The 14,315-nt window shown below is 39.1% G+C and overlaps 1 protein-coding gene across 5 annotated transcripts in view; it reads right to left on the bottom strand.

Annotated features, from left to right (window-relative positions):
• Window positions 1-14,315, bottom strand: part of apba2b (amyloid beta (A4) precursor protein-binding, family A, member 2b) — an 81,776-nt gene that overhangs the window by 6,238 nt on the left and 61,223 nt on the right. For 4 of the 5 annotated variants that reach the window (XM_076883280.1, XM_004543217.6, XM_076883287.1 and 1 more), the window contains 4 exons: window positions 10,279-10,314; window positions 7,804-7,890; window positions 2,625-2,810; window positions 1,348-1,527 (listed from right to left, as the gene is read on the bottom strand). In XM_076883280.1, the coding sequence (XP_076739395.1) occupies window positions 1,348-1,527; window positions 2,625-2,810; window positions 7,804-7,890; window positions 10,279-10,314 (489 nt within the window). The remainder of the gene's footprint in view (window positions 1-1,347; window positions 1,528-2,624; window positions 2,811-7,803; window positions 7,891-10,278; window positions 10,315-14,315) is intronic. The other variant, XM_076883288.1, reaches the window with a different exon arrangement.

Here is a 14,315-nt window from a genome sequence, read left to right as displayed (position 1 = left end):
TTCTTTCTTTCTTTCTTTCTTTCTTTCTTTCTTTCTTTCTTTCTTTCTTTCTTTCTTTCTTTCTTTCTTTCTTTCTTTCTTTCTTTCTTTCTTTCTTGCCTCTACACACACTCACCACATTGCAGACACTTTGTAGCCTAATTTAATTAAGGACATTGTGTTTTCTCCATTACTGTGTGGTCTTCCTATTTCCTCTGAGCCTTAATAACAATACTAAAAAATGCCAAAAGAAGTCCTATCATTGCATTTGGAGTACATAATGGATTACATGCCTCCAGTAACACAATCTCCCTGATCTTTTTCTGTCTTTTTTTTAATGCATCTGAGCCAACTGCTGAGAATTTCTTTAAATCTGGCAGATTTGCTCACTTGGACTCAACAGCGAACTGAACAGTGCTAAATGTTGAACTCAATAAATCTTACACTAATTCTTCCAAAACAAACTTATAGTAGGATAACATCATAAAGTGGTACATTTTAGATCCAAAAGGTCAAAGGCCAAGCCTGGACAGACATGGATATAAACGTGACTGGCCAGTGTATTCTTGAACTTTTTGATGTATTGACAAAGAACAGAATTGTCTTTAGCAAACAAGTCAGCACTGTTTGTACTGGTTGTCTCAAATAGCAATGTATGAAAAACACCTGCTTTGCAAGTACAAAAAAAAAGACTGAAAAGGTTTGGCTTGTTGGAAAGGTTGCTAGGAGGAACAACATTTTACAACCAAATTTACTTTGGTTGTAAAATGTATTTAAACAACAAAGAACTACCAATAATTTATCTGTATTGATTTATCGCATCCATGTTTGACTTTACAGACCTTTTCAGATTCAGCTTTTGCTCATCCTCCAGTACTGTCATAATGCCGGATACGTTTTCCTGTTTCAGACCAGCTGATACTACTCATCTACACACCAAGCCTCAAGACATGACTTTATTCTTCGAACAGTTAGTAAGGTGGGAAAACTTTACTACTTCAAGAAAGCCCAGGTTCCTCATTACTGTAAATTACTCATGTGCCCCTAATACAGCAGCTGTGTGATGGTGCCCCTGCAGCCTCTGTGCTCATAAACCAGTAAACGTTTCACAGTTTGTAATTCACCAAAAGCCTCCAGCAATGTTTTCAGGGCACGGCATTAGCTAAAGCAAAAATGCAACAGTGAAAATAAGCTAGATCTGACACTGTTGGAGTAGATTTTACTGTACCATCTGCCTCTTAATCTAATTAGCTAACAGCAACTATAGTAGTACATTTCTCTAATAGCCCTGCAGCGCCAGTGTGATTCGTCCCACATGCAAAGTCTTTCACTGTTTATTCCCAGTTCTTCCTTCTGAGGTATACCCACCTCTTTGCAGTTTTCAGAGTTGGAGAAGTGGATGAGGTCATCATTGTACATTTCCTGGGTGTTGATGATGTCACTGTACTCCTTCTGACTCAGGTCCTCGGGGTTAATGCCATTGGCTCTCAGAAACTCCTGGTAAGCTACGCTGAAAGCCTGGCCGATGGACTGAGCAATAAGCTGGGCCTGCAGACAGAAATGTCAGGCTGTAAACAAAAGCAAACCCAGCAGCATATAAATAACAACACAGGGAGCTAAGGGCATCAACCAGTAGTGGAATAAATATAAAGGTGTTTAAGTTTCTACTGAGTTTCTCTGTCATAAGCTATATTTCGCCACTAAGAAAAAAGACACACTTTCCTGTTTCCTGCTCTCTCATTCAGGTGAAATCGAGGTTAATGAAGCCAACAGACAGCAATAATAAACCTTGTATACATTTGAATGATATAACCATACTTCCTCTGTTTAATTGAAATCTATACTTGCATATAAATCCCTCTTTGCAGACAGTAATGGCTCCAAGTCCCACCATGAACTAGTTATGTACAACAATAAAAAATAAAAAAGAAGAAGAAGAAGAAGAAGAAAAGACGGGAATCACCACATACAGCCAGTGGAACCACAATAACACAAACTGTTTATAAGCTGATGGATGAGCGGCTGAATGGTTCCATTATAACTCTGGGCGGCCTTTAAAGCCTGGCAGCAAAATTAGATGAGGAGGCTGCAGATTGGAGCCCAGCCTTTATACTGACTGGCACAGAAAGTGAGTCGCTGGCTCCTCTGCGCAACATTGTTCATGTTGCCAGCTCCTGCTGAATCTGCTTCAACGAGGAAAGCAAATCAAAATCAAAAGTGCCCAGCCAATTTACATCATTTCACATCACTGGGCTGCCCTAAGTGATTACTGCAGGGTGCTCCAAAAAACGTTTCTAGAACTTCTTTATATTAGCGACAGCATTTGAGATAATTTAACAACACTCAATTCAGGGGAAAAAACGCAAGAAAACTGTGCGTCGGAGTCAAACTGTGGAAGTTAAAAAGCAGCGAGAAGTGGGAAGCTGAAATATTTTCTGACACTCACATAGCACTTGAAAGGCAATCGCAAGTGTCATCTTCACTATCTTTAGATGTTAAAGGATCTGCCAAATGAGAACTCTTACATAATGACAAAAAAAATAACATCTGTCATCTGTGTACCCACTCTCTGGAGACGATTCTCCCATAAACACATAGAGGCGCAGTGGGTTTGTCATTCGGAAAACTCTTTAAGAGCTGCTTACATCCTCAGACTCAAAGACGTGGCATATCATTTTGTACTGCTTCTTTGCCTCGGGCGCTCCGGGTGTAGTTTCAATGCAGTCCTGTGAGGCTGTGCGTGGCATCCGGCGTCTTGCCATCAGGACAACAATGTTCCCAATGTCGGCAATGTAGGATATAGTGCGGAGTGCGTTGTCCATCATCGTTTCCTGTTGGGATGTCAACCAAAATCACATGTTTTAATTATGCTCTGCATTCTGTTGTTCTGTTTCTGAGTTTATAAGCTAACATAGGCAAGGCTGTAATGATACATGTATAACAGCAATTTTTTGGTTTCTTTTTTGTCACTTTCTTGCTGCTGTTGGTTTAACACTACCTGCTCAGCATGAATGCCACTTTTGTTGTTGTACTGAGAGTTATCTACCTATCTATCTATCCTTTGCTATGGTTGTTATGACTGCATGCAGTAGCAGTATGAAAGCAGAAATGATTCTGAATTTGTGGACTTTTCCTTTTTAATATTAATATCTAAAAAGACTGTTTGAAAAAGGAGGAATGTTGCCTCTGGGTCTGAAAAGTGAACTTGCATTTTTTCCAAAGGTCAGCAGGGGGCTTCTCTAGTTGCAGAAAGTTAGGTGTCTCTGGTTTGTTTCGCCTTTTGCTAATGACATTGCTGCCTTGTCTAAGTCACGGTTTGATCATGTGTGTCAAAGCGTAGCTTTATTTATAAGGTATATTTTTCCTTATGAGCTGAATTTAGGCTGCAGATATATTTTTTTAATGCTTTTATACTCCTCAGACTTAAAAATAAGGGCCTTTTCTGAAAACTTGGGACATGCTGGGATGTATACTACTTATATGCCCGTGAAATTGTTGACATCAACTACGCAACAATTAATTTTTTTATCTTACAGAGCAGTTTGTCAGCACAGCAAAAAAAAAAAAGTTTGTGCTGAAACGAGAAAGCAGAGAAGAGGGCACAGTGAGTATACTGCTAGGACTTTGGATTTACGTGGTATTGTCAAAGACTTGCTGAGCGTAAAGCATTGTTACCACTATTATTGTTCCATGCTTATATACATTACAATTGTCTTCATAATACTTTAGCAAAGTCAAACCTATTTCGGGCTTGTGGTAGACTAGTCGAAGACAGTTTGAGTTAGATAAATGAGTCTATAAATGTGACCGCCGACTGTGGCTGCTGTCCATGGTGCTGATCAAAACCTGGAATTACCTGATATTAGTGAGTATGGGTAAATATTAATTTGGTACTTACCCAGCCTGCCTGTATAGGAAAAGAATCCCCCCTTGGGGTCAATCACAGACTTGCTATGTCACACTCACAGTGTCAATATTTAATAGTTGATAATACTGTTTTCACTGCCATACTGACACAATGCCATCTATTCATCAAGCAATCTATTTTATTAACCACTCGTCTAATTCTGATTTGCAGAGGAGCTAGAGTCCATCCAGTCTCAACACAATGCCCACGCAATATGAAATTAATCCTCCCCAACTACTGTTTTTAAAACTAGTGGCACTAAACAACAAACCTAAAGAGAAAATACACAACCCATGTACAACGAATCCATGCAGGAACCCCACAAAAAGTGGAAAACGTCTTCGTATTCACACATTTTAACTGACAAAAAGCTTTACGGAAATGAGCTGTTTCCTACTAATGCATTTGAAAAGCAGTAACAGTTACTACTAATTATCCTGTTTCTGACAGCAGCTGGTTTCCTTTGATTATTATAATATTTGAAAATTAAAGAACCACTGAGCAGCATATTTGTTTCCTCTCATTATCAAAACTGCAGCATTCATTTCGGGGTGAGAAGTGAGATGAAAGTATCGCTGACAGAGAACAAACATGCCTACTTTTGACTGAATTCAAGCCTGCTGTATAATCTGATTATAGCTCAATGACAACCCAGCAAATACTGAGTAGATTTTCATCTAAGAGCAATGAATAGGTGCACGAAAAACTAAGAGCATTCGTATTAATTAAAAAAAGATTGTTTGTTAAGACAGCCTAATAATTGTCTTGGGTTATAATGTATGAGGAAAAGCTGGACTCTAGACATGAACCTGTGGATTTGTTGAGAGGAGCATGCATTTGTTCATTGACGTTTTAAGGTAAGATGCTAAATTTAATTTCAGTTACTTAATGTCATTAACTATGAGCTGACTTTTATTACATCAGCCTAATAAATGCTGTTGTTCCAGCTCACCTTTGGAGTTGTTCTTATTATGAATCAATGTCAGGAACCCCATGTAAGCTACATCGAGCTTTTATGTGTACAAAAAGGCTTTTATTTAAAATCTGGGACCAGTGGCAACCAGATGGAAAAATGAGAGGAAGATAGAGACCGCATTGCAGCACGTTATTTTCTGCCAGGCGGCTGCCCACACACACACACACACACACACGCACGCACGCACAAACACACTCAATTCTGACACTGCTCAGATGGCCAGGCAGCAGCTAAGCCTGAAACACTGCCAATGAATCATCTATCGCATATACATTTAACTGTTACTGTGAGCACAAGGCTCTATTCATGATCTGTAGCACAGCAAATCTCTCGGAAGTGTAGCGCTTCCATCAAAGCACTACACCTCCTGTGAAGACTAGTGTGGCTGCTTCACAACACAGCTTGCTGTAAAGCTAAAGGGCAAGTTTCTGTAAGCGTGCAGAGACGGGGTTTCATGTAAAAACTTGAACGTGGAGAAATACGACAGATAAAATCAGACTTCCAGGTGAATTTTTGACTTTTTGTCCAGTTTCAGAGGGATTGATGATTTAAGAAAATTTAGTCTATATTATAACTTTAGGCATTTTTGAAGGTTGGAGGTGGAATAACTCTTCCTGATTTAATACACTTATCTACTAAATGTCAGTTATGGACAAAACACAACTAACAACTGGGCATGTTTGTGCTTGTAAACAAGACAGAGGGAGACAGGATGGGGGAAAGGAGCAGAACAAGAGGGACAGCTGAACATAATCACATTGTCAAGAAGGTGAGATGGCGGAGAAACAGCCAAAGAGGAAAAGGTCAGAAGAATCAAAACTGAGAAAGAAGGGCTATGATCGGAAAAGGATAAAGAGCTGCTTCACCATCTGTGAGGCTTTCAAGTGCAGAGGCCTCAGAGCTTAAATGTATGAGGATAAGAGCTTCTTCTTGATGGATGGTGAAAATGAAATTTTCTGTGTTCCACAGAAAAGAAAAATACTTTTGAAATATATACAGTCCTGCAAAAAATGTTTTTTGTACCCTCCACCAAAAAACTGGAGGGGTAGTATGACATGACTTATTTGCTTTAGCTGTAGTAGCAATAATCTCAAGTATTTGTTTTCTGTATGACATTATCAGTCTCTCACATCAATGTGGAGGAATTTTGTCCCTTTCTTTTATAATTTTGTTTCTGTTGCGTGAGGTTTGTGGGTATTGTTCATGGAAAGCTCTCTTAAGGTCCCATCACAGCATTTCAATCAAGTTGAGGTCTGGACTTTGACAACTTGATTCTTCTTTTTTTTTTCCAAGCAATGCTGTTGTAGATTTGCTGCTGTGCTTGGGGTCATTGTCCTGTTGCACAACCCAGTTTAGGCCAAGCTGTAGCTGTTGGACAGACGGCCTCACATTTGACTCTAGAATACTTTATAATACACGGCAGTTGATGGTTGAAGGTTCAGGAGGTTGTTTGGCTGCAAAACAAGCTCGAATCATCACCCATTCACCACTGTGCTTGACCGTTGATATGACGTGCTTATGCTGACCTGCTATTATAGGTTATCACCAAATGCCGTGCTGTGCATTATCACCAAACGTCTCAGTTTTGGTGCTGTCTATTCACAGGAAATTGTTCTAGAGGACTTGTGATTTGTTCAGATACAACTTTGCAACCCTACGTTGTGCTGCCATGTTGTTTTTAGAGAGAAGTTGCTTTCTGCTAGCAACCCTTCCAAATAACCTATATTTGTTCAGTCTTTTTCTAATTTTACTGCTATGAACTTTAACATTTCACTTGCTATCTCAGGCTTTTAGGGTCCTTAACATGTTACTCTTGTGTTTATTGCAATTTCTCTGAGCATTCCAGGTCTGAACTTCATGTGAATTTGCTGGGACAAGTGTGTATGTATGTATGTTTTCCATGTAATCTTTGTTAGTGTAGAATGATGGACTAAATTGTTTGAAAAGCCTTATAATCCACTCCTGGGAAGAATGTTTGGCTTTTTGTGTTACCATGCATCCCAATCTCAATGAGCAAGACTCACAAACTGCCAACACTTTAGCCTTTATAGAGGTGATCAGATATCATCAGTAAGTTTGATCACTGATCAAACTTACTGAGGATCAATCGATCAAGCCCATTTGACTATTGGGACCTGGCTATGGAGGGAATAACACCGTACTCAGTTTTTCACAGGACTGCATTGTGTCTTATGAAGGCTTTATTTTGCTTTGTGGAGCTGGTGTGTTGGCACGTGTTAGCTCTACAGAAGCATATATAGCAACAGTTTGCTAGCACACTACCTAGCTAACACTGACTGAATTACTTGCTACATGGTCATTTGTTGTATCACTGATTTTGCGATTTTTACACTTAATTTTTACATTTATCTTTAGTTAACCTTTGAATCCTTGTACTATGTAGCCACACCGAAGTCAAAAAAGTTGAGCTTGGTAATGTTAATTCTTTTATTGAGTGCTAAACAACAAACCTGAGATCTCTTCCTAGTCACTGTAGTTTTGTTGTGTTTAGGATGCTCTGTTTATGTGCTTCCTGCCTTTTCTGTACAGCTAATACTATTCATCATTGTGCCATTAACTTTGCTTTGTGCATCCATTAAGTCTGGGGTCCGAACTTCTAAAGGACCACTTTGTTGTGACATTAAAGTAAAGGCAGTGCTGCACAGATGATCCTGCACCATTTTTTTTTCTTTTGGCTTTGCAGAATCTATTTTTAGCCACGGTCAAAAAGAATTCACAGAGTGACGTCATGAGATTAAACAAACAACAATCAGAGCTGGGGCAGCTGTAGGATGCAGCTGGTGTCAGCAGTTAAGCTGTTGTTTTGACAATTATGACATAACATCATTCCCCTGAGGCATTGACTCATAGTTTCTGGGAAAACAGCTTTTGTTCTCACAGGTGAAAAATCATACTTTTAACAGAAACATGGAGCACTTACCTGTGAGTCTGCGTTGAGGACTTTGATCCTCTGGGTGGAGATAAACAGATCAACCTCGGTAAGGGTTTGGGCGTCTCCATCTGCGCTCTGAAGCAACATACAGACAGAAGAGTTTGTTAAATCACCTGCGTCTGGCTGTTTAAGATGTTTGTGTCAAGCCTGACTGTTCATTGTGCACGCAGCTGTCTGAATAGTGTCTGTTTTAAATGTGGGAATGCCTTTTTTTAATTGCCAAAACTCATGCATTCAAAGCTTAGTGCCCAGTTAGAAAAGTCCTTGTTACATGGACATGTTACTGAGTCTAGAGGTGAGGTAGCAAAGGAAGAAAAAGAAAGTGTTTGGCAGTAGCGTTAGTTTGCATCAATAGTCCTGGCACGAGGATGGGCGAGCTGGCATGGAAACAAGAAACAGCTTAACACTAAACCCCTACCAGCTGGCTGTTACACCAGTGAGAGTAATGCAGCCTCAGCACACAACAAGCTTGTGCACATTTCCCTCTAATCTCTCTGTGCAGAAATATAATAAAACTATGCTTGTTTTAGTTGAATTAAAACTGTCTTATGTACTTAAATAAGGCAATCTCATAGACAAATAAAGCACGTGGTTAACATTTGTTTCAAGCAATAAACGGTAAACCTTTTTTGGTGGTGGGGGGGGGGGGGGGGGGGGGAGACTGTGACCTGTCATTAGTTCATCATTTTCTGTCCATATCCAGTATCAGAAAATACAATGAATAGTAATTAATTTTCTTTAGGGTACAAACTAGTTTTTGCAAACATAAGTTGTGGCTGGCATGTGATTTACATTTGCCTGCATTTGGCCTTGAGGTAGAAGATTTTTCTGTTTAATATGTCACGCTTTGTTTCCTTGTCCGGTCTTGGTATGTGTGAGGAAGCTACGACCGCTGGCTCGCTGACCTTTTTCTAGAAATCTTGCAAACCCTTTAAGCTTCAGAGTTTTTGGTTAGAAAGAAGAAATGACAACTCTTACACATGATTAAAGCCAGTTATATCACTTTAATGACTAAAATGATTATAGATTTTTGAACCTATGGTAGAAAAATACATAAATATTTTTAATCTGTGGAACTTCTTATGCTTTTCCTCATTTTTTCTTATATTTATACTGTAACAGTGTCAGACTAAATCTGACAGACAAAATCTTCAGGCTTCAGATTGATCTAAACGCTTCAGACACTATTGGTTACTATTGGTCTGTACTGTGTCTTGGAGACACACATAATATGGTCGGTTCGGACACAAAGCTTGGGTTGTAAGCACAGCGGCCCGACCCACCTGCTGTTCTGTTTGAGAAGGACAGCCAATCAGCATTAAGTCTTAATGGGATAGAAGCTTCAGACACAGAATCCCCTTATTATAAATTCATGATAATAATTCATGTCAGTAACACGTTACGCTACTTTGTTTCAGTGGTTGTTTAGTCTAATATAAAAGCAACTCTGTTTCCATATAAGGAAAATAAATATTCTAGGTAAACAAAGCACTCTTTAGCCCCTACAATAGTAAATGTTAATGTTGTCTATAGGCAATGCTTATCTTGTCTATACGGGAATGTGATTTAATCACTAAAGTGATCTCTTTTGCATTTTTCTAATGTAACATAATATTCACTCGGTTCAATTTATCCTAATTATTTTACGTAAGAAATTGGCAAAAGGGTCACTGAATGAGTCACAGTATGAGACGCGCAAAACATACAAAAACACATTAAATATACCCCTGATGTATCAGTACAATAGAAAATTAACTCTAACCCTACGGTATGTTTTGGAGAATAACAATATGTACAATAACAATATGACTGGAAATAAAAGAAAAAAATAGTCTCTAATGTGTGTGCGTGGGATGTATTTGCATCACATTTATTTCAGTTATTTCTTTGTTCTTTCCATATACAGTGCTTGACAATTTTTTTAGCCCACCACCCAGTCTAAGTGACAGTACTGGTTATAACCCAAAGGATTTTAATGCTTCTGTAATGGTTAATCCTGCATATTTCTAATACTAAAAAACAAAAGACTGAAAAACACAGTGAAGCACATCATTTAATTTTGATTAAAATCCTAAATTACAGTTATTTACTTGCATTCCTGAACAAAAACATTAGTTTGACTGTTATGCTTGAATAATTTATGGCATCTCAGAGAAGTGGGCCGGCTCAAATTTGGGTATATAAAATGACTCACTTTGGTATTTGCCTAATAAATAACAATATAATTGTTAGTTTTAAAGAGTTCTACAATATTTCTGGAGATACAGATTTCTTTTTCCGCAGACAGAAGGACAGAGATAAACCTGACACAGATTTGCTGAACTCAGTGCATGAACATTCAAGTGTTTGAGACACAAATGGAAAAGGATACACAGACAGGCAAATATGAAGTCAAAAAATAAAGGGTGAGAGTGGAAGTAAAGTGGCCAAAGGGTCTTTCTTTTTGTTCCGTTTATTACACACCGCCTTTTTCTTGATTTTGGCAGCCTTCTGTACCCTCTGGCAGGCAGGCAGGCAGGCAGGCAGGCAGGCAGGCAGGCAGGCAGGCAGGCGTTGGGACGGGACGGGACAAGGTCAGCAGATACAGGAGCACAAAAAACAGGAGGAAGAGGAGGAGGAAATAAAGAAGGTAAATAAAAGAAGGTAAGACAGTAAAGCCCCAAACCAAAAGGCAGGTGTGCTGTCGCTGCTCTCACAAACAGGAAGAGTGACAGAAAGAAAGAGAGCGAGAGAGGAGGAGTGTGTTTGTTGAGAAAGCGTTTCGCACAGCCATATTGGTTATCACAACAGCAATTACAGATGGTAATAATTGCTTCTTTAAAAAAACAAACAAAAAGCGTGTAGACATGGACTGACACTGTTCCTGCATTCTTCACAAAGCTTTTTAAGCTACTGTGCTGAACAAAGCATTTAATCAACACACAGACAAACTCTGTCATTCAGATCAAACGCACGGGCGCTGCTCTTACCGACTTTCACGTTTACGACACAGTCTAAATGCTGCTAGCAGAAAAGACATGCTGGAAAAAACAATCAACAACACACACAGAGAACGGGGGCGATAAGCCCTGTGCAAGGATTTCAACTCTCTGCTTTGGGTTTGTTTGGTTTTTGGGTTCTTTTTTTTTTCAAGGTCAAGTCACTGTGTTTGGAATTAAAGAGCTTAGCTAATATGGAGACAGTTTTACTGAGCTAATGGGTGTGATTAGTTCATCAGTAACACTGTTCATGTAGTGGGCTCTAACAGTTGACCTTAGATAACTAATCTTTAGGAGGACTCTTAGCTCTCGGTAATCTTTCAATTTATCCCCTCCGTATAAGGTTCAAGCTGAGCTGCTGGCCTTCCTTCCATCTACCATCGACCAGAGGAAATTATCTTGACATTACATTTTCGAGTGCAGGCCTGGATGTTTGCCTGAGCCACTGCTGCAAAGCTGTAACCACCAACACAGTATTAATAACAGCCCAGAGGGAAGTGTCTTTTTCCAGCTTTCAATCTGTAAAGTTTCCTCTTCTGTGATCGGCTCTCAGGAAGACAAACATCTGAGGCTTTGAGCAACACCTACTGCTCTGCTGACGAGGAGCAAGGGGGGGGGGTAGTGAAAGGGAATGGGGGGGATTGAAACTTCATAAATATTACATCAAACAGCGAGTTGACATCATGGCACAAAGATCTGCATAAGCAGCCTACACAGCTCTGCTACAATTTACCTGCCATACTTCTTTTTGCTCAGTTCAGCACCACAGGGTGCGAACCTGTGCTTTATTATACTACACAGATGCTTCCTTGGGTTGATGTGAGGCAAAAATACAAGTGTGGCAGAAATATACTCTAGTCAACTTGTTTTTATTTAAATAGCACATATTTATAAAGAACAGGAGAGGACACGAGGTTCTTTCTATGTGTGGTTTGCGTTAAGCCGACAGTCTCCATTTCAGTGTTTAAGGTCGGTTGCTATAGTGCTATTCATTCGGTTCACAAGGGATAAATGAATTATATAATGAAGGGCCAATCGAGGGAAATCACTGAGAGAAAACGGCTGATTTGCTGCAGTCGGTTGGAGAAGATTTTGTGCAGGCAGACAACTGTGTGGCAAAGAGCGAGTGATAAAAGTGCACATGGACAGTCATGCCAGCGACACAGTTCTGTAAATTGCACTTCATGGTTGCGATGATGACGTTGTGGGCAATGTTTACAGCAGCTCTGCCTGTTCAACCAAGGTCTCAGTTCCTAGGCTGTAAACAACCTTCATTCTTTAGTGAAATCTGCTGATTGAATGACACGTTTAATTAACACACTGTAAGAGACCTTTGTGTCAGTCATGTCTTCACTTCTTGAAAAGCGGTTTAGGGATGCTGGGTAAGGATGCAGGGGGTAGGACTCCCTTGCAGTACCTGCTCTATTCACACGCAGGCTTTGTAGTGTAGAGCTGGCAGGATGAAGTCTGTTTAATGTTGAGTCTGACTGATCTGGACACATGCTGGTCTATCACATACTGCCTCTCCAGGTGATGCCTCGAAAAATTCAGGCCTTCGGGGCATGTGTGAAACCCACTGTAACTCTTTCAGAAAGACTGGCCGACAACACTGAAGATTCAACTTTTGTTAATAGATATTCTATTAAAAATAACTAAAGGAAATCAACTAAACATTCATTCGGTAGCTTTTCCAAAATTTGTACAGTCATAAACAAATGTACACCCATTAACTTTTGTATTGACGTTTTCACACTACATTTTTTTCATATTAACACTTACACATTTCTAGCAATGCTCAGGAACATTTTGATATGTATTAATATTTTTGCACTGCTAACTCTCAACCCTAAGCTAATCTGAAGAACACGACAATAAGGATAGGGCTGAGGGCTATGTGACATAATTAGTGTTCTGTCTTAACCCTTTATAGGGCAAGGAAGCTTAAATGCTAACTAAATGTTAACTTAAACTGACATCAAAACTGGCTTTCTCATGCCTCACTGTGAAGTTGTAAAACTACATGGATAAAACAGAGAGAATGAGGAGGAACTTCTCCCCCCGGGCTATTCGGGCCCTGAACCAGGTGTAGGACTGGACTCTTTGAATTTGGATTTCTCCTAACCGGTCAGCAAAGATCCGACAATGTGACAAATAGGGATGTTATTGCATCTGATCAATCAGCAGTGCTCTTCCTGAATTTGGGAAATTGGGTTTATTAGCACAAGACATGAGAAGTCCATTTTTAGACATACACCAGTCTAGTGAACCATACTTGTGTTAACTCTAAAACGAATCCTTATCATAAATGACAATAGTAGTCAATAATATATTGGATGTTACCACAGGAAATTTAACTTATAGGCATTTTCAAGCTATAAATCGTAACATATGTGATTTTGTTCGTTTATGACCTTATAGTAGTTTTTAGTATACTTCCAGATTGCATATATTTGTTTATTTTTACTGTGAATGTTATTTACTGTTAAATCAATTTAGTAATTCAGTGATGTGGATTATTTTGTTTTGATTCAGCGACATATAAAAAGACTAAGGGCTACTAACAGTAGTTATAATGTTATTTTTTGGCTCAATACTGACTCAGAAATATACTCTCTCTTCTCCCATGCACATGTCTATTTATGAAAGCCTGCCCATTAAGTATCATGACATAGGATAGCACAGCATCCATATGAGTCTGTACACATGCTCAGCTCAGTGAATGAGCTGAAATGAACCTAAATATTTGAAGAAAAGTATAAATGTTTAGCCATATTGTCTTTTTAGTAGGGGTGCAACGATATTCGTATCGATATTGAACCGTTCGATACAGTGCTTTCGGTTCGGTACGCATATGTATCGAACAATACAACATTTGTAATTTATTTTATCAACTTTCCTTCTGACGATGCTGTCTGTTGTAGAATAAGGAGGGGATGTTTTTCTCATTATCATTTAATATTTTAATATGTCATTAGTAGTTTATTAGAAGTATATAACCAGCTTTGCATTAAGCATGAATTGAAGTTTTTGATCTTACATTATTCTTTGCATTACAGTGATGGTGATAACTTTAATTTGATCTTTTCTTACAGGTACCAGAATAATAACATGATTTTCCATTGCAGATGTAACCATGATCATTCCATACACATTGCAGTTTGTTGCTCATTCTAGAGTTGTGCTCAAGGTAATTAAAGGTTAAAAGCTACAGCCAGCGCGAGTCTGGCTGATCTATGGAGGGCAAAGGCTTTGAGCTTGGAAGGCCGCACGCGCTTACACAGCACTTATAAGATGTCATTCTTGGTGATTTTGTGCTTAGTCATGTTTTAATATGTTTTAAGTAGAAGTAGCTGATCCAGCAATATTCATTTAATATTATATACTTGATTTAGAGCAATACACACTGATGGTCTTAATAAATGAAAGAGTCCTTGTAGTTGCCATGTTGTGTCTCAGCAGGGTACAGACGGTTCCAGGAGAAGGGGGGCAGTTAGCGTCTGCCCTCGGGAAGGAGACAATGTT

This window comes from Maylandia zebra, linkage group LG1 (assembly GCF_041146795.1).
Source record: "Maylandia zebra isolate NMK-2024a linkage group LG1, Mzebra_GT3a, whole genome shotgun sequence".
Classification (NCBI taxonomy): domain Eukaryota; kingdom Metazoa; phylum Chordata; class Actinopteri; order Cichliformes; family Cichlidae; genus Maylandia; species Maylandia zebra.
Note: the sequence above shows the minus strand (reverse complement) of the source record. Positions and strands in the feature narration are given on the sequence as shown.